Source organism: Phycomyces blakesleeanus (genome assembly GCF_001638985.1).
Source record: "Phycomyces blakesleeanus NRRL 1555(-) unplaced genomic scaffold PHYBLscaffold_15, whole genome shotgun sequence".
In the NCBI taxonomy this organism is placed as follows: Eukaryota; Fungi; Mucoromycota; class Mucoromycetes; order Mucorales; family Phycomycetaceae; genus Phycomyces; species Phycomyces blakesleeanus.
In genome coordinates, this window is record NW_017265148.1 from 447119 (window position 1) to 471449 (window position 24331).

Below are 24331 nucleotides of genomic sequence, written 5' to 3' on the forward strand. Positions count from 1 at the left end.
AAGTATGGTCGTTTAGTATATTCCTTTTTGTAACTAGAGTCCTTATTTTAGAAATTTTGTCAATTCCCTCGACAATTCCCTCGTACACTGGTGAATGGCATTATTTGTAAAAATTTATGTTAACAAGGTCATTATGGTTGTTTTTTCTCTCTCATCACAACCATCGTCTCCCTATTCTAAGTCGATGAATAATTTAAACACAGATTTAAGAATTTTGCTACTTTTGGTATACAGTATTTAAAGCCAGATAGCAAGCTCTCTAATTCCATCAACAATTCCCTCGTATGCTGGTGAATGGCATTAAATTTCTTTTTGGTTTCTGAAAACAATATTCATCAAATTCTATAAGCACAAACAAACTAACACAAATACATAAAATTATTATTTTAAGATTTTGAGATACAGTGCCAAACATGTAGAACAAGCAAAGCAAGTATAGCTCTGATTGCTGTAATCTTGAATGTTTAGATGGATTGGTTTATAGAATTAAGAATTACATGTTTATTTATCTTAATTATGGGTTCCAGATTATAAAAGCTCATGACAGCAATACTCTACTTAACGATAGATTGAGTCATCATTATCGCACATTTTTCTTAAAAGTAGATGTGGTTTTTGATACATCGTTTGTATAAATTTGTATATTAATCCTTTTCATGACGTCATCAATGTTCCAGTGTTTGCTGGTCTGTGTGTATATATATATCTATATATCGCAGAAGAACTTATCCAAAGAGAAAGTGTTTTTTTCTTGTTTCCTTTTTTTTTCTATTAGAAAAAAGGACATAAAAGAATACCAATTTCAAGACTTTTTTTTTCTTTTTTCTTTACAAATGGATAGTACAAGACTCTATAGTGACTCAGAGTTTCTAGCAGAACACATGGGATTTCTTCCCGAGCGGGTGATGGATGAAATATATGATACAACCAATAAAGTTGTATACGAGGCTATGAAAGGCATGCGGTTGTATTTTGAATCTCTTCCAGGGATAGATATTGCAGCCCTTAGTGAGGTATTTTATCAATATAATATAATATATGTTTGTATAATAGAAAAACTGCAATTTTTTTTTTAAAAAAAGGTTTTCATACTGTCAGAATTGGAAGGTCTATGACAAACGTGTTGAAACAGAAATTGATTGCGCTCATACTGAACTACAAAAATACGTTGTTGGAAATGTACTCAGATTACCTACAAGTCTTCATATTACACTTGATCACTACAAGGTAAATAATGTATGCCTTATATACGCGAACCACAAAAGTATTTTAATTAAACAATAGTATATATATATATATCACCGTAGGATCTTGATCTCGATAGTACTGAAGAGGATGAAGTTGACTTAAACAAGCAACTTGAAAAGGCGCGAAAAGATCTCTTGACGGTATATATGTCCTATTATAGACCAATATGTTAATTAACTTGCCGTCTATATCAATACCATCTATAGCAAAAGGCTTTCAAGAATCGATTAATTATTGAAGAAAAACAAGTAGATGATCAAATGACAGCATTGGAAAAGCACAAACGAGCTTATGGATTTTTGTCAAAAATGCCACAAGAAGGGGATGTGTGGCCAATCAATGATGCCATGAGGATGGTAACAGAGAATGTCAGAGCACTCAACCAGGCAATCTACAGGGTTCTTGAGCGTATCTCTATGGATGGAAGCATGGATAGGCTGGTTAGGCCTGACGAGCGTACACTATATTTGCGACGTGTAGTAAAGGAAAAGATCGACGATTTTCAGAATACGATGTCTGATCTACGAAATTCCTTGCCAAGAGTGTAAAATAAAATATATTTAAAACAAGTGTAAAGATATTTTTTTTGTAAGCCACGAAAATGTACCAAAATGTTTTATTGATAATTAAGTATGAAAAACTCATTTATTTAGTGTCTCATTTTTTATTTTTATTCTAAATTTCTTGCTTTTGTTCTTCTTCTAATAAATAAGGATTGACCAACTCGCCATAATATACATTAAGAGCCTTTAAACTTCCACGAAGGTAGGTTTTTTCAATCTCGCACGTCCCACCTGGGCCAGCCAGGCGACCGATTTGATCTGGATCTGTGTTTCGAGGAAGAAAATAGGCAATGTTTGGTGTAATTCGAGAAGCTACCTCAAAGATATTTGTTCTAAACATGATTTATATATAAGAACGTTATTTTTAAGGAAATAAAAATGTATAAATGTATATTACCCATCTCCTGGAATCATGGTATGAAGATCAAAAACACTGGCCCCAATATAATCAGGTCCACCCCATGGAGGAGACAAAAATACAACATCAGCCTATGCAAGAAATAAATAAATAAAATATAGCAAATGAGGCACTATAAAAGAATATTGATAAAGTAAACCAAACCAAAAAAAGGGGGGGAGGGGGAGTTACCTGGAGAGTAGGCGCAAGTTTAAAAAAGTCGCCTTGAATGAATTCAATTCGGTCTTCCACACCATAAATTCTCGCATTGTTTCGTGCACAATGCAACTTGACAGGATCCAAATCAATTGCTATCACTGGAATTTACCATTAGTCAAAAACCGCTTCAATTAGACAGTGTTTACTTCTGTATATATATATATTTACCTCGTTCACAAGTAAATGCAAACTGAATCGAATTACCACCACATCCACAAAATGCATCAATAATTACGTCAGCCCGGCACCTTTCTGCAGTAACAATTGCAATCTTCTCGGGTGTTACGGAATACCATCCCTCTGAAATACAATTATAAATTCCTTCGTCCGAATGCATTTCAATACACCCATTTTTTTTTACCTTTATCCATCAGAATACCTTGATCGAATTTTGAAAAGTAGGAATAGCGTTGATAAAAGTACCTATAATTATTTGTAAAAATCTTATTTTGGTCAGTGTGATATGACTTACTTTTCCATATCCTTGGGTATTGTTTCTTGCGTATAAGATACTTGGACTCCATTAAAGAACACAGGTTCTACAGAGAATTGTTCCTTAATGGCCTGCTTGTTGCGCTTGTTGCGTTTCTTCTTATTTTTAGATGAATTATTATGATCATATCCATCATAAGGATCAATGCTCTCTGCATTGCGTTTCGTAAGAGTAGTATTATCCACCGACACATTTTCCTTTTCTTCTTCAGTCGGCTGTAATACTTCTTTAGTTACAATGTCATCAGGTATGATGTTAGAAACGATCGTTATTGTTTCTGATATGGAAATTAATGACTCATTCTCTGATTCATTGCTCGTATTCGGTGAATTATCTATGGTTAGACTGACATCTGGTACAACCGTCAGTAGTTTTGGTTGGGTATGATCATCAGCCGAGACTCCATATGATTCAGGTGGCGATCCTGGCTGTTCCTCTTCACTTATTTCTCGGTGGCATTCAGTAGTCAATGTAGACATTATATTTTGTTGGTTATCGTTCGAGGCGATTGGCATGTATGAATCGTATACACCAATTAATTGCTTGATTTGATTCAAAGCATTAGCAAACATGAAAAGATTAAAAATTATTAGCAGTCCCTTTATAAAGTGAATCAAGAATAGTAAAAGAAAAATATATAGTAATAATGACAAATGCTCGGTGGGATAATAAAAATAAAAATAAAATAAAAACTCAAAATATGGTAGTGACACGGGTGTTGTGTGTTCTCCAACTTCGCCCACCCTGATTTATTTCCTTCTTCTCCGGTCGTTTCCCTTCCTACTTTTCTCGTTTATCACTTCTACATATTATCACATTCTTCAATAATCACATTTTTACATATACTCTTACCTTTATTATCACTTCCATTTCATCTCCCGTGCATATTCTCCTTTTGGCATCTTTACCCTTTTTACATACATCTTCCCATTTCCTTTTCCAGTTTCCAGTTTCCTTTTTCTCGCACTATTTATCTTCCACTATTACTGCTATTCATCTCTCATCTTATACCTCATTTTTATTACCTTTTTATTACCATTACTATTATATTCTAACACCTTACCCCTACATTCTACCAAAAAGCACAAACATTATCCCACTCTTTCCATTTTGACATTGACGTCTACCCGCATTTACATATTACCTCTTCTCACGCTATAAGTCACATCTACAATCTCTAAAAAAACATTCCATTTTCATATTTTATTTCATTTTATTTTCAATTCTCAAAGGTATATAAGAGACCTATTTTTACTACAATAAACATCATCAGTTATCTCTCTCTTAAAATCACCGTCCCTGAATTGCTTTCTGCCTGACCCGTAGGAAAGCAATCATACATCGCATTAAAGTCTTATATCTCTGTTCAAAACCCTCTTCCTCTTTTTCCTCTTTCTGTCCCTTTGTATCTGTGTGATTGTCCTGAGTGAAATCAACAGCGTTCTCTTAAATTCTTCTCTAAACTTATCTTCTCGTACCTTGCTGTCTATCTGTCTTGATTGTCCCGAGTGAAATCAGCAGTATTTTTATTTTCTTCTTCTACCTTACCTTCCTGTGCCTTGCTGTTTTACCTGTTTGGATTGTCCCGAGCGAAATCGACAGTGTTCCTATACCTCCTTTCACCTTTTACCTTAACACTTTTATTTCTTTTCCATCCTCAACTGTCCCGAGTGAAGTTGAACATTCAATCGCCTTTCTAAATACTCTGTATCCCTTCCATATTCACCTTTCTCTTTATTATCCTCTTTCCCACCCGAACTCGTGCTCCAGAATTACATTTGTAATTCTTCTTCAATATATTTTATTCTTATTTTCTGACCAAGTTACACACACAACAAACTCAACACGCGTCAGTAGCTATTAAAATTGTTTGTATGCTTATGAAATAAAGAAAGTAAAATAGTAATAATAAGATGGGTAATATAGAGTGCTGGAGCTTAAATGCTTGGCGAAGATGTCTTTGGTTATTTGACACTATAGCTTTGCTCAAAGTAGTCCGCGTGAGTTTCTTCTACTGTATGAAGTATAAAATTAACCCCTTAGTCTTTTGTTGGCTGTTTTATATCTCCTTGAAGGGTAGAAATTGACCCTTGAGTACTTTCAGAAAATCTGCTATCAAAGGATCTGGAGGAACGTTGGGTGCCGTGACGTATTATGGACGTTGTTAAATTATCTACAATGGTACTAGTATCAGATACACTTGAGTTTCTATGGCTCATTGCGATTGACAAGGCTATTGGTATTGAAGACCGATGTATGTCTGGACAGCGAGTAAGGGTTCGAGTGGGTGATATGGGATTTCGGTTGGCTCCTTCTGACGGTATATCCACACAAAATGTCTCTTCATGTGGATGGGGTATATTGGATTTTTCGTCTTTAAGAAACTCTGTTAATGTAGGAGATGAGATCCCAAACTGTGAGAGATTAAGGTTACTACTCTCTTTGCTTTGGCATCGTTTCTTTTCCTCTGCCTGTTCTAGCGCTTCTTGTTCTTCATCGTAGTCATCTTCACCGTCAATAAAAAGTTCTGGTCTTGGAAATGTGCCGATTAGTACCGGCAGTTCCATAAAAACAAAGAGTTTAGGATTGTCTGGCTGGATTGTTCTTTCATTCATATTAACAATGATCCGAATGAAATATTCAACACTTATTAATCTACCACAACGATCTATGGTAGGGGGGGTTTTGGTAGGTATGAATATGTTTGCTAGGCATACTTGGGAGAAGTTGGCGGGATTTTTAATGTTGATGTTCAAGAGATTAGTTTTTATGCTAATTTGTTCGAGGATATTTCCTCTAGAAATGTTTGTTGATGAATAAGTCAAATATTCTCTGTTTACTACGCTTACAGCTCTAGTTAGTCTACTTACTTGGTCTTTCCATAGTGAAGACGACGTATTAACTGTACTTTGATTGCCGATTTTCGACTCATAACACAAAAGTGTTTAATTTCGATGGTCACAGGTAGAATATCACCTAAACGACAGTAATACAATTCAATTTATACAAAATAAATATATAATCAAAGGCTTGATAATTATATAGATACATGCTTGGTTCCTTTACCTCGAACTATAGCTGTTTTTGGAATACTTGCTTTCATATGGACTTTGTGGTCATGGATAGTAGTAGCTGGGGACAATATTGCGGTCACCTCTGCTGTTTTGTTGTAATGCGGCAAACTGACATCAATGTGTTCAAGGATTGCTAAGCTCCTTTTTGTTTGTAAAGACAGTGCACCAAAAAGGGCTGCCTTGTTGTGTGTAGCTAATAAGTAGTACCGAATAGTACCGTGTTTCAATGTCTGTACAGAGTGTATAAGCTGGGTGGTCTTGATTTACCAAAAGAGAAATACAAAATAAAAGCTGGTTACCTCTGCACTACTTGGAAGATCGCATTCTTGTTTTGTGGGTATCTGTATTTCAAATGGGAATTTATGGAGCTTGGCTGGTAAAATATACGTCTTTTTATTGTCGGGAGCCTCGGCCAAAAGTATTGTTTTTGTAAATAGTTTGACCGAATTGCTATCTGCTTGAACATCGCCAGTTAAAGCAAGTTTGATGTGCTGTGTTTTTGTGGGTTTTGCAAGATCAAGTATCACTTCGCCTGAAAAGATATATGTATATATATATATATATAATTTTATTCGTATTCGTATTCGTATTCGTATTGGTATTGGTATTGGTATTGGTATTGGTATTGGTATTGGTATTGGTATTGGTATTGGTATTGGTATTGGTATTGGTATTGGTATTGGTATTTGTATTTGTATTTGTATTTGTATTTGTATTTGTGCTTGTGATTGTGATTGTGCTTGTGCTTGATATTTGGTGGGATATAGAGCTAAGAATAAAACCGTACACATCTCTCTTTTACCTCGAACGATGTCTCCTGGAAAGTAAAATCGATTGTTGTGAAGATCAATGTCAATGTATGTTTGCGATCTGCCCGATATACCCATTATTATCAAATAAATAATTAAGAAAGTAAAAGTAAAATTAAAAAAAGAGGTAAGAAGAGGAAGTTTTGAAGATCAGGGTAATAAAAAAAAATCACAAGAAAAATAATAATATGGAAGAGAAAAGGGGGACCTGTACAACATGCGGAACGAACCTACTTGGTTACCTTACCCGCTGGAAAGTAGATACACTTTCTACTTTATAGAATTTGCATGGTTATCAGTGCACCAGCATAGAGCACTAACCTTCAATTCTTATTTTTTATGTATATATACATATATATACTAAATGCAACCTCTTTGCTGTATTTTTTTTTTAAAAAAAGAAACTTATTCTAAGCTGTGTATATATGTATGTTTTTGTGTTTATTTATTTTTGGTCTCCTTCCATGTTGTACAGATATTTGACGCCTTTGGTTGTTTTGTAGCTTGTTTTTGATTGTTTCCAGTAAATATTCTCTCGGGTAATCACAGGTCCCACTGTAGTGCACATCAGTCAAAATAGAAGGTGGTGAGATGAGTATAGATTTGGGTATGGAGGCAGCTGACAGCTATACCGCGTCCCAGGTGTGATATTCGTGTGACACGAACATATCCTTTCTCATAATTAAGCCAAAACTGATGTGGCGCGAATCATACATCCTTTTATACGTTCATTAGTAGACAATAGAGCAAAAAAGAAGATGATGATTGTATTTATACCTTGAATAAATATTAATCGCATATTCTGTTTATACGATTTGTGCAAAATCTTATATTTCAATAGGGTTATCTCGTCTTACATCATTCTATATCGACGTTACAAGCTGTGCTTGATGGCTAAATAGAATTTTCAGAAGATGATATAGATTTGCTTTACTTCACCTTTCTTTATTTTACGTTTTTAATTTTCAATTTTTAATTTAATTTTCTCCACCTATATTTATATTGTGCTTTAGTCGATATTTAAGATTTCTCGTTAAAAGGTCTATCTAGTCCTGTGTGGTAGGACAAGTCTTTATCAAATCTCACAACAGAGAGACAGTAAGGAAGAGAGAAAGAAAAATAAACAACCACCTTCGTCTAAACACCATTTAAAGAAATTATTCAGGAAGTATGTTAAGCTTGGAATTATAATTTAATTTTGTCAAGGAGAATAAATACTTTTGGACAAAAGTCATTAAACTATTCATGGGCATTTTTGTATATTTAGATAAGTCTATAATGCTTTAAAATATGATGCAGGATCATAGATATATTCTACGCTTGCACTATATTGTGATCTTTGAAGTTTTATAATTTGATCCCAAGGCATAAACCTCGTAAGGTAATAGGTACCCATTTTTTTTTTAAAAAAAAAAACTTTACAATACTTATGAAAAAGACTTTTCAGTTTTATTATTTCCGAAAGTTTAAAAGCCTTTGAAGAAGAAAAAGAAGAAGAAGAAAAATAGGTACAGCAAAAAATCATAAGATAAAATATTTTCCAATAAATCAAAAAGGATTAATAAATAAGACTTCGTATTTGCTACATCGCACAATTCATCAGATAGTGTTTTCTTGGTAAAATGGTGTGAAACATTTAAATAAGGAAAAATATAGTCCATAGTTACAAAAGTGTTTTTATGGCCAGAATATGCTTAAATATAACTAATTCAGGCTTGCTGCGTCTTTTGTTATACGAAACTTAACTGTAACATACAAAATCCTTCTTCTTTTCTTATATATTTGGAAATAGCACACATATAAATTTATAATCTATGGTATCTCTTACTGTATAGTATTTAATAGCTGGAATAAAGCATATTCTTTTCTTTTCAACATACGAAAAAAATATCAATATTGGTTATTCTCGAATAAGCAATAGAAACTCTTATACTTTCTTCTGAAATGAGTCATACACTAGCATATGCCCTTGTGACGCGGGTATCGCGTCCGGAACTATGCACCCAGCAGTTCGAATAAGTAATACACAAGCCATTCCCTGTTTCGATATCCCGCTAAACATTTTTTCTTTCTTTCTTAACATATATAAATATAAATATAATTGTGGCGTACATTCCATTTTCTATCTCAAAGCCGTACATGTTATATATATATATATATTTATTTAACAATTTAAAATCACCTAATAAATCCAAAAGATTACAAGTAAAAGATACTCAAAACAAAATCCAGGTCTTGTGGAACTCAATATCCAAGCCAGACATTCATTTATATACATATGCTTTAATTATGTAATTAATAATAAGGTTTTCTATATCACAGTATAATATATTGAATTTAATACAAAAAAAATATGCTGGTTTATTAGATGTATATTCTTTTTTAAGTAATTATTAGCTATAGTATCATAAAACAAAATATCGAATTTAGGGTGTGCATCTTCCAGTGAAACGGGGGTAGAGAGAACAATCACGGACAGTGTGGCGGTTGAGGAGCCATGCAAGGAAACGTTCAACACCAAGACCATAACCACCATGAGGTGTGGTTCCGTACTTACGCTGGTCAGTGTACCAGTAGTAAGGGGTAGGGTCAATTCCTGCTTTGTTATATGCCTCTAAAAGCTCTTCCTAAACACAGAAGTATTAATATTAGTATATATATATATATATATATGCATAGGCATTCTAGACTTACTCTGTTGTCCATTCTCATACTACCACCAACAATTTCACCGACGTTAGGCATCAGTACATCGACACTTTCAGTGACTCTGCGATCTCCGGGCACCTTTTGCATGTAGAATGCCTTGATTTCGGCGGGGAAATGAGTCAAAAAGATAGGGCGATTGATTTTGTCAGTCATGGCACGTTCGGGGGCTTCAGGAATATCCTCGCCGAACACATAGTAGCTGCCATCCTCCTTCTTGATATCATTAGCACGGAGGTATTCAATGGCATCTGCGTACTTCATACGCATAAAAGGTCGCTCTGGCATCTTGAAGTTGGGGTTAAGCTGTTCAACCAACTTGCGAGTAGGTTCATCAGCCATCACACGCTCAATAGTATCACACAGGAGGTCTTCAAGGCTCTCAAGAAGATCATCAAATGACAAGAAAGCCATTTCAGCTTCCAAATGAGAGTACTCAGACAAATGTCTACGAGTATGGGACTTCTCGGCACGGTAAGACTCGGCCAGGCAGAAAACATCACCAAGCGAAGGTAAACAGGTCTCGAGGTAGAGCTGGGAAGACTGGGTCAAGTATGCCTATATCATATATAAATGTGCACGCGTAATTGTTAATAACCTTTGAATATGTATTTATAAATCTTATTTACCTTCTCTCCGTAGTAGTTGAATTCGAACAAGGTAGAGCCACCTTCAACCTGAGTCTGGACCATACAAGGGGGAGTAACTTCAGTATATCCACGTGAGTCGTAATGGGCACGGAAAGCTTTGATAACCTGAGCTCTAGCCTTCAGAACAGCAGACTGAGTCTCACCACGGATGACAAGGTGACGACTATCCAAGAGGAAAGAGGGATCGGCATCCTGAGTGACCTTGTTGTTGAAAGCGTCATCACCACTGGGGGCTTTACCAACAACTTCCCAGAAGTCAACAACCAATTCATGGTTATCTGGAGCCTTTGCGAGGTACATACAATTAGATTCACCTCATTAAATATATTCTAGAGTATCCAAACTTACGGTTTTTCCTTCAGGGAGAGCGTTGATGACACCGTAGACAGTTATTGTAGACTCAACGGACAAGGTGATAGCATCGTAGTTGTGGCACTATATATATCAAATTCAAGTTTAATAAGTGAATGTTTATTATTCAGCTCTGCTCTTTCTCAATTCATATACATGAACCACAAGAAACAGCACTTACTAATTTTCCTGTGAGAACGCACTGGAGGTAGCCAGTACCATCACGGAGAACAACGAACATCATGTCCTTACCCTGGACACGAAGGCGATGAACCCAACCAGAAACCTTCACACGTTTTCCTCTGGACTCAATACTCTGCTTAACCTTGATCTATAGTATAATCCCGATAAATATCAGCCCGTGTAATATATATATATATATATATATATATATATATAAAATCAACCAATGTTTACCTTTTGGGCCTTGGGAAGACTGTTATCTTCAACCAAGACAACGGACTTGGCATATTCAATAGCCTTGGCCTCTTCTTCGACCTTCTTTTTTAGTTCAGCTTCTTGCTTCTTCTTTTGTTCTTCCTGCTTCTGACGTTTCTTGAGTTGCTCAGCAATTGTCTTCTTTGCCTTTTTGATAGCAGCGCCTGAGGCATCCTTGTAACCGTCGGCATCTTTCTTGACGAGAACTTTAGCGGTCTCACCAGCGGTTTCGAGGGCTTTCAATACAGTCTTAAAGGGAGCAGTTTCAGAACCTTTACCGGTATCATCAGAGCCAGTAATCTCATCCACGTACATAGCTTTTGTTTTGTTTAGTATATTCAGAAAGAGAAAATGTTGTCAGATATGGTATACTTTGATAGCGTAGAATGATAGTAAAAACTAAGTGCCTATAGTTTTTCAAGTTACATACTGTCTACAAGAGAAAGTTTTTGGGCACTTTCCGAGATGTTTGTTGTCATTGTATAATAGCTTTCAATAAGTGATTTCTAAGGTCAAAAAACAAGAATGTAGAAAAGCGGGGCCTTTAAAAATAATAAAAATTGGCACCAGTGCTCAGGTCAAAGCCACAATCCCAGCACTGGGACCAGTATCAAAGCGGAGGGAGAAAGCGGGAAATTAAGTTTGGAAAGAAGGATTCATCATGAGTCAATACAACAAGGAGTATTTGGTTGTGACTAAAGACGAGTTACCTTTAGTAGATACGATAACAAAATTGGTTCAGGATGACTCTGCTGGTGCAACAACAGTTTTTTTGGGAACAACTCGAGATTCATTTCAAGGTAATTAGAATAGAATGTTGAGGAGTTGATTATTATAGGACAGTTTATTTATTGTATTGTATTGTATTGTATTGTATTGTATCATATTTTGTTAAACTATAGGAAAACGAGTTTTGCAATTAGACTATGAGGCCTACGAGCTCATGTCTATTAAGATTCTTAAAGCCATTATTCAAGAGGCACGTGCACGATGGAAGATTCAGCATGTAGCCATCTATCATCGTGTTGGATGTGTTCCTGTAGGACAAACAAGCGTAATTGCCGCAGTATCTTCAACACATCGCGGGGATTCTATTAATTCCACGGCATATTTAATCGATGAACTCAAGGACCGATGTCCAATATGGAAAAAAGAAGTGTATGAGGATGGAAGTATCTGGAAAGGTGCATGTGAAGGATCTCGCTCTGAAAAAACACAATAAAGAAGTGTAGATTGTTAAATAAACACTTAATTAAGTCGGATTATAAAAATAAAGCCATTCGTTTTTGACTTGGATACAGGTGAAGCTGTCTTATGTATTGTGCTATGTAAGTGATCCAATGAAAGCTAAAGAATGATTTTTTTAAAAAAAATATGTAAAGAAATACATAAATGAGCAAAAAGTAGTTGAGAAGGCATAACAAGAGTAGCTAGCGAAACACAGGAGGACAGATGATAAAAAGACTTTGTTCTTTATACAAAAAAAACAATGTATTTTGATATTTTAAAAACAATTAAAAATCCAACATTTTCTTCTGCTTACATCCAAAAGTTTGACATTTGGTTCTTCGATTATATAGTGAGTAGCCACATACTCCTTGATGCAATCTACAATTATTTTACATTTCTTGAAGAGCTGTTAATCATCATTTCTCCACGCAACACCATATCTCATCTCCATCTCCTGTAGAAACACGACCAGAAAATCTCTACATGTCAGGCAAAGTCTGCACACATCTTTTCATTCTATACCTAGCAAATATATCTGGCTGATGGGTGCTCTGTATCCTAATTTTTTCTTGATCCACAAGAAACAGCGTGCAATAGTATTAAACAAACGGGCGAACAAAGCTGAAACATTGTTACAATGTATATAGACGTTCATGAACATTTGGGTTTGTTTTTATGATTAAATGATTGAAATTCTTATAAATTAATAATAGCAAAAAAAACTTTCAATAAGGTATCTCAGAAATATCATCGGACAGCAACAAAATACAAGCTGTATTTGTAAGTATAGATACAATACAGCAAAATAAAACAGCGTTACTTCCCCTAAAATGGATTATTTTTGATTTTGACCACACACTTCTTTTCTTTTACTGCCTTTTTTATTCCAAGATATAGCATAAAAAAGTTGAAGAGTAGTTTGTTTGGGGTCGAAAAGCAAGAAGTATTGCGGTGATCTCTCTGGTAGAAGTGAACTAGAGTGTATAGAAGGCTGGCATAGCATTGTAAAAGAAGACAAGCTCTTTATCGAGAAGAAACTTGGTGGTATATTTATACCAACAACTCTCCATGAAATTGATGAAAAATCCGAACTGACCCTCCAATTATTGTACACTTCAAATGTAAGCTTGTTTTCAAGATAAATTCAGTATTTTTCTTTACATTAATGCTTTCAATACAAGAATAAATGACACAAGATGTAATTTCATTTTATATGAACTTGTTTTTTTACTATCACAGATGTGAAGTTTCGGTATCCAAAACATTAATAAAATAGATAGAAATGTATAAAAGAATGCTTTGAGACTTTATAGAGTTTATTGAAGAATATGTTTGTTTTAATAAAATAAGCTCAAATACAAGTTAATACAATATAAATTTTTTTTTACCAGTAAAAAAAACTGAAAACAAAAGAACATATAGATATATGAACAAGATTAGAAATAAACTCGCAGAAAAAAGGCAAATGTAATAGCTCTATTTCTGACAGATGGCAATTCGTTTCAAATCAAAATTGTATAATGTTAAAGATATTTCTCCAGTTAACAGAGTCCAGATTAAAAGAAAAATACGTAAATGACTTAGACGGAGGACCGAACTATTGTGAATCCTGATGAGTTTAACTATGCGGGCACTGACAATGACCTGGTGAATATGATAACGTCAATACCGATGTATTTACCAAGAATGAAGTTTTACCCAAAACTTTTCAACCATTACATCGCGTTAAGCAATGAATCCAATAAAGATAGTACCAGCTTAAATTTATCTAACGAAGAATCATTTCTACGTTTGCCATCAGTTACGAATACGAAGGCTAGTGATGTTGATGTTGGCTATGGGTGTTTTCGGCAACGGAGATATTTAGAAAGACGAAAGAATCATAGAAATGAAGGAAAAGAGGTGCTTTTAATAGAAGATTCAATGAGAGAAACGGAGTCTACCCCAATCACTTCTATTGGCATGGCAATAAAAAACTTTCGTGATAAATACGAACAACGACAAAGACTGCGGGATTTCTACAGCTCAGCGAAAATCATCAACCAAAAAAGACAAGTAGAAATCCAACAACATCGATATCGTCATCACCTCTGCCGATGAGAAAGATTGAGACTTAAGCATTCAGAGAGTAATAATTTGTTACCAATATTACTATTGTAATCGATTTTTATTAACGCGTAATTTTTTGGCTTACCAGATAAGTCCTCCACCAAAATGCCCTTGATACTCTTTATTATTGACAGGGAGACCGGTGCAAGTTCCCAAATCAAAAGCTTTAGAAAATATTGTGAGAAGTGGAATCAGAAGATACACGGGAAGACAGCCAATGTCTGCATCACAAATGAATGTAAGACCTCCCAAACGTGTATATTCTGACTTTCGCCTTTAACCAGCCCAAGGATTTCTGGAAAGAAGGAAAGTTACAAAGTCAATAAAGGTACCTTACTTTGTATAAATCCTAACTGCATAATTTTCAAGAATCGATGTGCAGGTAAGCCGAGAGATGCCCTTTAGCTCTCGTGATTGCACTCGTAAGCCTAAGCTCTGTTATGTTTGGTGCCACGCCCTCTCATTTTTACAACATCAGCCAGATAACCGCCCGAAATTATACAAAAACAACATCTGGCTTCTGTTCACGAAGAGGCGATTTGGGAGCTGCGTTGGAGCTCTGTAGGTTACTATCATTGTATATTACCAAAGCCTATATGAATTTTTAATTTATTAATTATTACCATTTCTTTTTTTGTATAAAAATAAGTGACTGTCAATGTTCCGTGGGGAAATAATGACACTCTTCACTAACAAAGAATTGAACGATGACCCTTTGGTGAACGCCTAAAGCATCAGTTTTATTTATATATTTTTTAAAAAAAAGCCCTAATTAAAAACCAACGCAAGGAAACACGTTTATTCTCGACATTTTTTTTCTGTCTTAAACAAATATTATTATGCCACCTAAAACTCGACTAAAACCTGCTGCCGTTACTAGCACCAAGCTATTCAATAAGCAAAAAACTGGTGTCAACGAGGCTCCCAATGAATACCTTTACCTCAAAAATCATCTCAACAATCCTGAACACAACTCAAACGATCTTTCTGAAAATAGTTCTCAATCTACTAGTTTTTCTGATTACCCAGATCAAGCTACCTTTAGAATCGATCAATTATGCACACAATCTTACCTTACTAAACGCAAAACACCTATTGACAATTGGCATATAATCGAATCAGACCACGGTAGGAATTAATAAAAATAGTAATATTTTTAAAGTAATTTAAGTACAGAGTTTAAAGAGAGAAAATGCGTATTTGTTTCTTGCGTGTCTTTTATATATAATCTTAGATGTATTTACAAAGATGATCAAATCATATGGGATTAGAGACATTATCGCTCGAGAGGTCGTTACTTTGAACTTTGATGAGCTTAGGGAGACCACGTAAGATTAAGTCCTAAATTCTTTGAGATGCCAACCAAACAGAATGTGTATTATCTAACTATTGGAGGTTAAACATTAATATAGTCAAGTATATGGCCTTATTTTCGTGTCGGATTATAAAGACCAAAAATCCAATGAATACGCTGCTCCCAACGATCCAGACGATCCGGACGATCCCGAAGTCAAAGATTTTTTTTTCGCAACTAAAGTAATTAAAAGTATTTTTCTTTAAAAAGTTAACAGTCAGATATGCTTAAGAAAAATATTACTATTCATTGTATAGGTTGTCAAGAATGCATGTGCTACAGCTGCACTTTTAAGTGTTCTCCTTAACTGTGATAGCAGTCTTGAGACTTGTAAAGAACTCAAGAATTTGAATAGATTATCTAAAAGAGCCAATTCAGATGTAAGATTTGTTAGTACCATTTGAGTACAAGAGACTATTCAACAATGAGGATACGCATGCTTAAACCAATTGCGTAACACACACACACACACATACATACATATATACAGGATGTAGGTGCTGCCATTGGTAAAAGTAAAATGTTACGTGAAACGAACAATTCACTTTCCAGGTAAGAAGACAAGAGAAGTAACAATATCGAACAGACCTAAATTGTATACATTCCATTATTGTACCAAACGATGGTTGTAGCCCAGAGATCAATGCAGTATCCTCAAGTTCTGAATGCTCTGACTATCATTTTGTGAGCTATGTATTCAAGAATGGGTTCCTATGGGAGACGGATAGTACAAAATCTGCACCTGTGAAAATAAGTATGTCTACATAATAATATAATGCATCCTATGCTAATATATGTGCTGTAACATCCAGAACTTTCCCCTGCTGAAAACTGGGTCGATTCAGTAAAAGGAATTTTAGAAGAGTTAATCGAAAGGTAATGTAATATCAAAGATAATGGTTTATTTTATTGATTGTTTGATTCATGAACTAACTGATTCACTATATAATAATGTGTATTTCATTTCCCTAGAACCCCTTTCAACAACTCCTTCAACTTAATTGCGATTGTACATGATGAACTATCTAGCTACAAAAGACTTTTTCACGAGAAAAATATGTCTGCCAATGCATATAGAAACCGAATAAAACTTGAAAAGAAAACATTGGAAGAAGCCGAAAAGTCGAGTTCGACTTCGTTAGAATACACAGCTTCGGATCAGCTAGTTACCAAACATGTTCTACGCGTACTTACGAAGAAGTATACCAAAATTGAAGCTGACCTAACAGTTATCAAGAAGAAGATTTTAAAATTCACAAGAAAGAGAGAGGAAGAACGGGTAAGTGAAAAAGAAAAAGTCGTGGAACCCGTGAGTGCTTATTCACCATAAGTAGATTAATAAAGTGCGCAGGAAGCACGACTATTATCCTTTCATTGACGCTTTTATAAGGACTCTTCATAATAAAAGCTTACTGCCTGATGCACCATTGGGGAAGTAAAGGCAAGTTTGCAGAAATACACGTCGTTATACATACACGGAAATGAATAAATATATCATATATAGCAATATTCATTTCTGATTTTTAATCCTATATAGTCCAATTATTTCAAGTTTAAATATACGTGTATCAGCTTTAACGTTGGCAAAAAAAAAGTTAAGCCATTCCAAAAGAATATCATTTTTTCTCACTTATTATTTAAACCAGTCAAACAGTTAGGGTAAATATACACTTAATATACTCAACTTCAACCATCTGAACAATACGTTTGATGCAATCTTATAAATCAATTTTTAAATATAAAGTTTATCTTCCTAACTGAAATAGCACGCTAAATATGCTCACGGAATGGAACTACATAGAAATCGCGATTGATAAGGTGCTCATCGAATGAATACTCGAACGATGAAAAATAATCCTTGATCAACTCATTGGGTAATATAAGAGTAAAACACGCTATACAAGGCGCACGATTTTAAAATACAAGTCGTATAATTTGAATATGCAAGTCGACCTTTTAAGAGTAATTGGCTGTTATGAATGGATATTCTTTTCCAATAAGCAGTATAAAAAAAGTATCTAATTTATTATTATTATTACTTATATAATAATCACTATTCTTTGTTTAAATATAAAGCAATATCGGATATTTTTGATTCCCAAAATGCGACACTTTACTTCGTGAGTATATATTACTTTAATGTGCTGCCCTTTTAAAGAGTGAAAATTCTGTCTATAAATGTAAACTGAGACCAGTTAACCACCAAGAAAAAACGGTCGACCACAATTAGATAAGCACCACCATGGCTGAGTATTCATTTCAATACAAGTCTTGATGTTCCTCACTATGCTAAGAGCGCTTTAAGGATGATCGGATTGTTTAACTTATGAATGGTTGCAAGTTTTTATTTATTTATTTATATTCAAAAACTGGGACCTTATTTTCTACAGTATACCTTTTATTCTTAACACGCACAGATACATAAAAGCTTCAAGTGTGTAACACAATATTATTCTGTACTCAACCTCGTGAGGACGTGATGAGGCACTTGAAGACTGTTGTAAGCTGTATTTTTAGGTGCAGTCAAGGCGAAATAAACCACCATATTTTATAACAATCAGAAAAATTGACAGTTTGAATGGAATATGTATTGTTTGTCTTGGGTTGGACATTATAATAATGATATACGATGTATCGACTCGAGCTGCAGAAGACAAAATTGAGCCCGGATGATTAGTTTGTTTATTATTCTGCTTTCAAGGAGGATCATGACAGAGAGCGTATGAATGTATGCAGTGTATACAAAGAGTTAGAATCAGTCTACATGTAAGAATCTCTAATAATCAGCAAAAACAAGATGTGCTAATTCTCTCATTGTAAGGTTGCTTATTAACCAATATTCATGAACAACTGTAAGTACAAACCACACCTTGACTGAACTTATAAATATATCACCCGTCCTTACAATTGACCGACAGGACGGACTGGTTGGTAAAATAATAATGCTTGTACCACAGTCCAAGCAAATCTTATTCAAAATACACTTCATCATTGCTTATTAACTAGCTTAAATGCGAGGTTTGACATTACTTTTCTTCTCAACTATATATGTATCCGTAGGCTTTGTATACAAAAGACATCTTTTTTTGGTAGCTTGCAATTATGCGCTTATGACGGAATATAAGTGACCATAAAAATAAAAATATGAAAGTGGTCTTTATGCCTTTGGGCGTTTATTTAAACAACTATGGATACATTTTACAAGGTACCATTGAAAATTCATTCTTGTTTAATATAGTATATATAGATATGTATGTTCGTATGTATAAACGATGAATAGAGTTCATCTTTTTTTGTTTTGTTTTGTTTTGTTTATACAAGGATTCAAAAAGACAATAAGGACGATACAAGGCCAGACGATTTTTTTTCACCCAATTATCATTTCTTTACGGTTTCTTTTTTATTCCATGCTTTCTTTCTTTTGTTTCTTGCATTTTACATTTACTTAATAGCAAGCAATGAGCTCGACCCCTCCTTCATTAACCTCATCCAATCTTCGGCCACCTTCTATTCCTTTCTTTACTCCGGAAATGAATCCTAACCAGGCCATGTTACCTCTTGACGTAGAATCCCGAGCACATTTATGGAAGCTATTGAATGTGTGGCTGGCTCAGGAACAAGTACCAACATCACCATGGGCACATGTGCTGATGGACATTGGCATCAAAGTTTCGGATGAACTGGTCATGACACGACAAAAAATAACGGTGGCCAGTATGGCAACCAATGTGCCGCACGAAGCACAGAGCGGAATGTTTATACAAGCCTTTTCATGTGATACGGCTAGTCACTCACGTTATATACCTGATGCACACCATGGAGACCTACTATCAAGCTTGTTGCGTAAGTGATTAATTAAATACATAGCCTTGATTCAAACTTTGCTTCTTTATTTCTTTCATTCTTTATATGTATCTTGTAATGCATCTTTGATTGATTGAGTTTATTTATTCTGTATTTTAATTTGTGCTACAATTTTTTTTCAAGCTGATTTACCCTGGCATGCCTTGACTGTGAGTGGATTAATTAGGCTTTACGGAGTCCCCACCTGGGCTACATTGAAGATCTCTAAAATAATGGCAGCCACAATATATGTCTTACATAGTTTGACACTCGAGATTCATGTTATGCGAGACCATCACATTAATCTCGTCTCGTATTCACCCGACCCTCCTGTAGTAGATGTACAGCAATTAGATCCAGACCCCGAACCAGTTATTCCAGAAAAACATACAATGAAATTCAAACCCTTTGGTTGGCTCTGGCCTAGAAAAAAGTCTACAGCGGATCCGCCAAAACAAAAACCTAGAAGAGGGTCCCATTTTATCCCACGCCTGTCAATATCCAAGAAACCCGATGGGTTAGCTAGTTCCGGAGACACTGCCGTATCCTTGTCGGGTGGACTGTCCTTTAAGTCTTTCAGAAGAAATAGTCAAGAGTACCAGTCAAAAGAATCAAATCAACCAGGACCCATCGCATCAGATCTAGACCACTATTCAAAGATGCACAAGCAGTTTGAAATGGCAGTTGTATCCTCATCTCCCGATTGCTCGTTTTCTGTCCCAAGCATAATTCTGAAACTTGAGGCTGAAGAAGAAAACCTGAACGTTATTCGATCCGTTGTGTATGACACTCAGCAACCTCAGCAACCTCTCCAGCCAATCATGCCCTCAAAACTGCATCTTATTCGTCGAGCATCGAGTCTTTTTTTAGGCCAACGTAGAAAGGTTGATGGTGAACGCGAAGAAGATCCCCCACAAAAATCCTTCTTATTACCTTCGATTGTCTTGCCTCAATCAGTGGAAGCGTATTCTTTGTTGCGCATTCCAGAATCAGTAAGGGATCACAAGCTAGGACTTGATCATCTATTATTAGAGAACAACACCCTCGATAGTTTTGTACGCCATCAGCAAATGACACTTGCGTACACATGTTATCCAGTTGGATGCCCCGATCGACCTTGTATCGGGCCTATTCTGTGCAAGACTGTATATTTTGATTATCATCTTTGTAAAGATGATGACCTGGAAGCATTTCACCCTACGGCAGATCAGCCACTTGGGAAAATAATTGAACATTGGTGTAATCGCAGCCAGGAAGCATGTAAACATCGTATTGAAGAACGTTTTAGCTCCCCAGATGGACAACCTCTTGCGCCCGCACTTGTACATCAACCAAGCCTTACTTTTCGTATTCCACCTGACAGCCCTTCACTTGAAAAAGGATCTCCTCTCGCCCAACCAACCAACAAACCTGAAACACGCAAGACAATATTTCATGAGTGCAGTCAGCCTATGCTCGATCACATCTTACGATTCGCGCAGGCTAAGCATCGAGTTGATGTCTACCTGTGTCAAGAAGACGGACCTAATACCCCTGAAACTGTTTCCACATCAGTACACAATATAACAATATGGATGACCTGCAATGTGTGTGATGCTACAACCGCTCCTGTACCCATGTCCACTGGCACATACAATTACTCGTTTTCAAAATACCTAGAGTTGATGTTTTACAGCAAAAGATTTGTTGCTCCATCGACATTGTGTTCACACGCCAATAGTCGGAAGGCTATCACCCGATGTTTTCGGCTGGGATCAAGTGCCCATAGTATTACGGTCAAGATGGCATACGAAACCACAAATGTGTACAATCTTAATGCCCCTCAAATTCAAGTTGTGCCTGATGAAATTGTGGCTCGTCCTGTAGACCAAGAAGTACATTTTGACTTACCCCCTGCTATTTCTGAGGTTCCCCCCAGCCGTAGTTCTCGCTTGAGCGAGGCTGTTCAAAAACGATGGCGCGGGGTTGTGGAACAGGAAATCAATGGTTTCTTTGATGCGATAGCTCGACATCTGGTGATCCTCCAAAATTCTTTAATGGTTATCACAGCTCCTACTGCTGTCGCTACTGCTGCTGATGGCAATTCTGCTGACACTATTGTTACTACTGCTACGACTGCTACTGCTATAGATGAAAGGAATTCTGGTACCAATCCAACTGTTACTACTACTACTACTACTACTACTACTACTACTGCTGCTGCTGCTGCTGCTGCTGCTGCTGCTTCTAATGTAGTTGAAATCAAGGCGTCACTTGCTGCTCTCAAAAAGACGTTGCTGATTGACAAGGAAGAGTTTATGCACGAATTGGGTATGACCGATGGCTGTGATCTCAATGATTATCGACGGTCGTTCTCTTTCAAGACCACCAGTTTACTACAACGTCTGTCCGAATGGCAACACGAGCATGACATCCAAGCCCCCGAATGTGTATGGGATGCCCCTGAATATGTCCGATCAAAGCAAATACATTGTTTCCCATCTTCTTCCATTCTTGTACGTGAAGATGAGCCATCGTCCATCATAGCTTACACTTTAAGGTATTGATCTTTTTTTTTCACTATACAACTTATAATTGTTTAATTTCATTTAATATTTTTTAAAAAAAATCCTTGCTAACATTTATTCAGTTCTGGTGATTATGTGGAGGAAATGAAACTAGAATCTGCACCTTTTAGGAAGACTAACTGTGAGCGATCAAAGGGTCTCAAACGATCTGATACCATAAAGTCTAACGATTCAATTCGTTCTAATGGAACTCAGCGGACAACCCTGAAATCAACCGATATTCCACTGCCTACAATGTCTTCGTTTGATTCAACCGATAATATGAGAGACGTTTCAAAGGCTGCTATTGAAAAGACCCAATTATCAAATCAACCAAATGTTGTCGATGGATACTATTCTACTATTGAGCGCAAATACATTGCACCCTCTACTGGTGCCGCAAGTGAAACAGCATCGTTTAGAACAATGGTAATGGAAACATTTAAAATCAATGTAGATGAGGCTCGGAATAGTTCACATGGTAGTATATCTGGCATTTTGAAGAACTATCTGTGGACTCCAACTGCAAAAGAGCCTGTGACTCCTTCTGAAAAGGAAGATCTTGAGCGACAGATGAGTGTACGAGTGCTAGACACAAAAACAACCGAGAAAGCAACTGCACCGATGGCTGCAAATGAATCTACAAAAGAAATCAAGCTATCGTCATACTTCCATGGAAGAAGGTCATCACATCAGACTCTTGGATTATCTCTTGTAAATGAGCCGGACAACAAAGTTATGAGCCCACATCTTAAACATAGTAAGTATAAATATATTAAATACATAAATGAAAAAAAAAGGTTAATCCACGTGTTGATTTTTTTTTTGGAGAATTTGTACATGAAACTATGGAATTTACATGCGTTGTATATTATGCCAAAGAATTCGAAGGTCTTCGAAAACAGTGTGGTATTGATCAATTGTTTCTACAATCTCTTAGTCGATGCCAAGGATGGGCAATTGGCGGAGGTAAAAGCAAGAGTCACTTTTATAAGACACGAGGTAAATCCAAGATGTATTCAATGACTTGGGAAATTCGATTAACCGATCAGAATTATGTACACATATACATACATATATACCCGTATACCCGTATATGCGTGTAAACGTAAATGCATATGGTAGATGATCGTTTGATAGTCAAAGAAATGGTCAACGCGTGGAATTTAACCGAAAAAGATACCTTTCTTAAATTTGCGCCTAAATATTTTGATGCGATGAAACAGTGTGCCGAGGTAAAATGAATTCTAGTATGGTTTTCATATGATATATATATATATATATATATTCTTAATTAATCTTTATTTATTCATTTACTTTTAAAAACAAAAACAAAAACAAATAGGCACCTTCATTACTAACAAAGATCTTTGGATTTTACACTATCCGTATGCGGTCTCTTGAAGATAAGAAAGTATTTTTGAATATAGATGTTCTGGTTATGGAGCACTTGTTCTATGGACAGTCTATTATCAAAGTAAGGATTCGTTTATATATATATAAATGCGTTTAAGAAATGTATGTTTTTTCTGACCTGACTTTATTTTCAGAGATTTGACTTTAAAGGGATTCAGGATCGACGAATGGAAGAGAGCCGGAAAGAGAAGAGTGTCACGACCTTGTGGGACGGGGATTGGGTTAATGGTAAATGCTTGAATGATAATGATAATGATCTTATAATCCGTACATTATATTATATAATTATTATAAAGGAACATTTTTAGAAGCATAAAAAATAATATTTGATATTGTCAGAGAAAGCTAATTTTTGTCTTACCTTTAGACTATCGTATGGAATTTCCTATTCATGAGCAAGCCCGCGCTTTGTTGAAAGAGGCAATTGAGCGAGATACTGAATTTTTGATGAAGAGCAATATAATGGATTATTCATTGTTAGTTGGAATTGATGAGCAAAAACAAGAATTGAGTGTAGGCTTAGTTGGTAAGTTAATAATGATTACTATTAATATTATTACTAATGCTCGTTTGTAACTAAATTATATATATATACTTCCATAATAGATTTTATTGGTACTTTTACTTGGTACAAGATGATAGAGTCCAAAAGTAAATTGAAACTTCAGCCACATAAAGAGGTTACAGTACTCCCTCCAGAGCTTTATAGAGCGCGTTTTTGCCGTGAAGTATCGGATTACTTTGTAGCTATACCAGGTAATAGTATTGTTGTTATTGCAGCTTGAGAGGGTATTAATATATCAACAGATAAATTTGACATTGTTGACTCTAGAAACCTATTCTCCAGCTCTCTCTTTTGAGAGTATGTATAGATAGTAATTATAA

General features: G+C 35.6%; 8 protein-coding genes across 8 annotated transcripts; 5 read left to right on the top strand and 3 right to left on the bottom strand.

Moving 5' to 3' along the window:
* Positions 1–833: 833 nt before the first annotated feature.
* On the top strand, positions 834–1796 carry PHYBLDRAFT_170243 (hypothetical protein; the record flags this gene model as incomplete). Its single annotated transcript, XM_018436297.1, has 4 exons — positions 834–1013; positions 1054–1227; positions 1308–1388; positions 1455–1796. The coding sequence occupies 4 exons, from the start codon at positions 834–836 to the stop codon at positions 1794–1796; spliced, it is 777 nt and encodes a 258-aa protein (XP_018289622.1).
* Positions 1797–1836: 40 nt separating this feature from the next.
* PHYBLDRAFT_125845 (hypothetical protein) lies at positions 1837–2949 on the bottom strand. Its single transcript, XM_018429060.1, has 6 exons — positions 2900–2949; positions 2789–2850; positions 2596–2727; positions 2401–2525; positions 2209–2300; positions 1837–2143 (listed from the first exon to the last, which is right to left on the bottom strand). The coding sequence occupies exons 1-6, from the start codon at positions 2905–2907 to the stop codon at positions 1924–1926; spliced, it is 639 nt and encodes a 212-aa protein (XP_018289623.1). The 5' UTR covers positions 2908–2949; the 3' UTR covers positions 1837–1923.
* Positions 2950–4959: 2010 nt separating this feature from the next.
* Positions 4960–6881, bottom strand: PHYBLDRAFT_147328 (hypothetical protein; the record flags this gene model as incomplete). The annotated part of the gene is made up of 5 exons (XM_018431842.1): positions 4960–5716; positions 5791–5896; positions 5987–6224; positions 6294–6526; positions 6797–6881. The coding sequence occupies 5 exons, from the start codon at positions 6879–6881 to the stop codon at positions 4960–4962; spliced, it is 1419 nt and encodes a 472-aa protein (XP_018289624.1).
* Positions 6882–9054: 2173 nt separating this feature from the next.
* PHYBLDRAFT_187602 (hypothetical protein) lies at positions 9055–11459 on the bottom strand. Its single transcript, XM_018439400.1, has 7 exons — positions 11379–11459; positions 10928–11265; positions 10692–10841; positions 10508–10594; positions 10139–10444; positions 9498–10067; positions 9055–9430 (listed from the first exon to the last, which is right to left on the bottom strand). The coding sequence occupies exons 1-7, from the start codon at positions 11425–11427 to the stop codon at positions 9230–9232; spliced, it is 1701 nt and encodes a 566-aa protein (XP_018289625.1). The 5' UTR covers positions 11428–11459; the 3' UTR covers positions 9055–9229.
* A 150-nt stretch (positions 11460–11609) lies between these two features.
* PHYBLDRAFT_24704 (hypothetical protein) lies at positions 11610–12170 on the top strand (the record flags this gene model as incomplete). The annotated part of the gene is made up of 2 exons (XM_018439852.1): positions 11610–11748; positions 11851–12170. The coding sequence occupies 2 exons, from the start codon at positions 11610–11612 to the stop codon at positions 12168–12170; spliced, it is 459 nt and encodes a 152-aa protein (XP_018289626.1).
* A 2044-nt stretch (positions 12171–14214) lies between these two features.
* PHYBLDRAFT_159295 (hypothetical protein) lies at positions 14215–15073 on the top strand. The gene is made up of 3 exons (XM_018433962.1): positions 14215–14306; positions 14376–14848; positions 14937–15073. The coding sequence occupies exons 2-3, from the start codon at positions 14728–14730 to the stop codon at positions 14978–14980; spliced, it is 165 nt and encodes a 54-aa protein (XP_018289627.1). The 5' UTR covers positions 14215–14306; positions 14376–14727; the 3' UTR covers positions 14981–15073.
* A 53-nt stretch (positions 15074–15126) lies between these two features.
* On the top strand, positions 15127–17336 carry PHYBLDRAFT_187604 (hypothetical protein; the record flags this gene model as incomplete). The annotated part of the gene is made up of 10 exons (XM_018439401.1): positions 15127–15415; positions 15522–15615; positions 15700–15823; positions 15899–16021; positions 16132–16193; positions 16274–16395; positions 16454–16517; positions 16614–16920; positions 16976–17082; positions 17179–17336. 9 exons carry the CDS (start codon positions 15127–15129, stop codon positions 17078–17080), a joined length of 1290 nt encoding a protein of 429 aa, XP_018289628.1. The 3' UTR covers positions 17081–17082; positions 17179–17336.
* Positions 17337–18785: 1449 nt separating this feature from the next.
* On the top strand, positions 18786–24231 carry PHYBLDRAFT_70073 (hypothetical protein; the record flags this gene model as incomplete). The annotated part of the gene is made up of 10 exons (XM_018442211.1): positions 18786–18878; positions 19094–19484; positions 19629–22023; positions 22114–22790; positions 22862–23032; positions 23156–23265; positions 23376–23507; positions 23581–23674; positions 23814–23972; positions 24053–24231. The coding sequence occupies 10 exons, from the start codon at positions 18786–18788 to the stop codon at positions 24229–24231; spliced, it is 4401 nt and encodes a 1466-aa protein (XP_018289629.1).
* Positions 24232–24331: the final 100 nt, after the last annotated feature.

What these genes read in the sequence shown, in the direction of transcription:
- PHYBLDRAFT_125845 (XM_018429060.1), bottom strand. An exon ending in AACTTGCGCCTACTCTCCAG is followed by an intron (nt 2,301 to 2,400) that starts GTAACTCCCCCT and finishes TTTCTTGCATAG; the next exon opens with GCTGATGTTGTATTTTTGTC. An exon ending in ACCATGATTCCAGGAGATGG is followed by an intron (nt 2,144 to 2,208) that starts GTAATATACATT and finishes AATCATGTTTAG; the next exon opens with AACAAATATCTTTGAGGTAG.
- PHYBLDRAFT_187602 (XM_018439400.1), bottom strand. Translation starts at nt 11,427, where the DNA reads ATGACAACAAACATCTCGGAAAGTGCCCAAAAACTTTCTCTTGTAGAC. An exon ending in CTCTCCCTGAAGGAAAAACC is followed by an intron (nt 10,445 to 10,507) that starts GTAAGTTTGGAT and finishes TACCTCGCAAAG; the next exon opens with GCTCCAGATAACCATGAATT. An exon ending in GTATGAGAATGGACAACAGA is followed by an intron (nt 9,431 to 9,497) that starts GTAAGTCTAGAA and finishes TTCTGTGTTTAG; the next exon opens with GAAGAGCTTTTAGAGGCATA.
- PHYBLDRAFT_159295 (XM_018433962.1), top strand. Translation starts at nt 14,728, where the DNA reads ATGTTTGGTGCCACGCCCTCTCATTTTTACAACATCAGCCAGATAACC. An exon ending in GGGAGCTGCGTTGGAGCTCT is followed by an intron (nt 14,849 to 14,936) that starts GTAGGTTACTAT and finishes TATAAAAATAAG; the next exon opens with TGACTGTCAATGTTCCGTGG.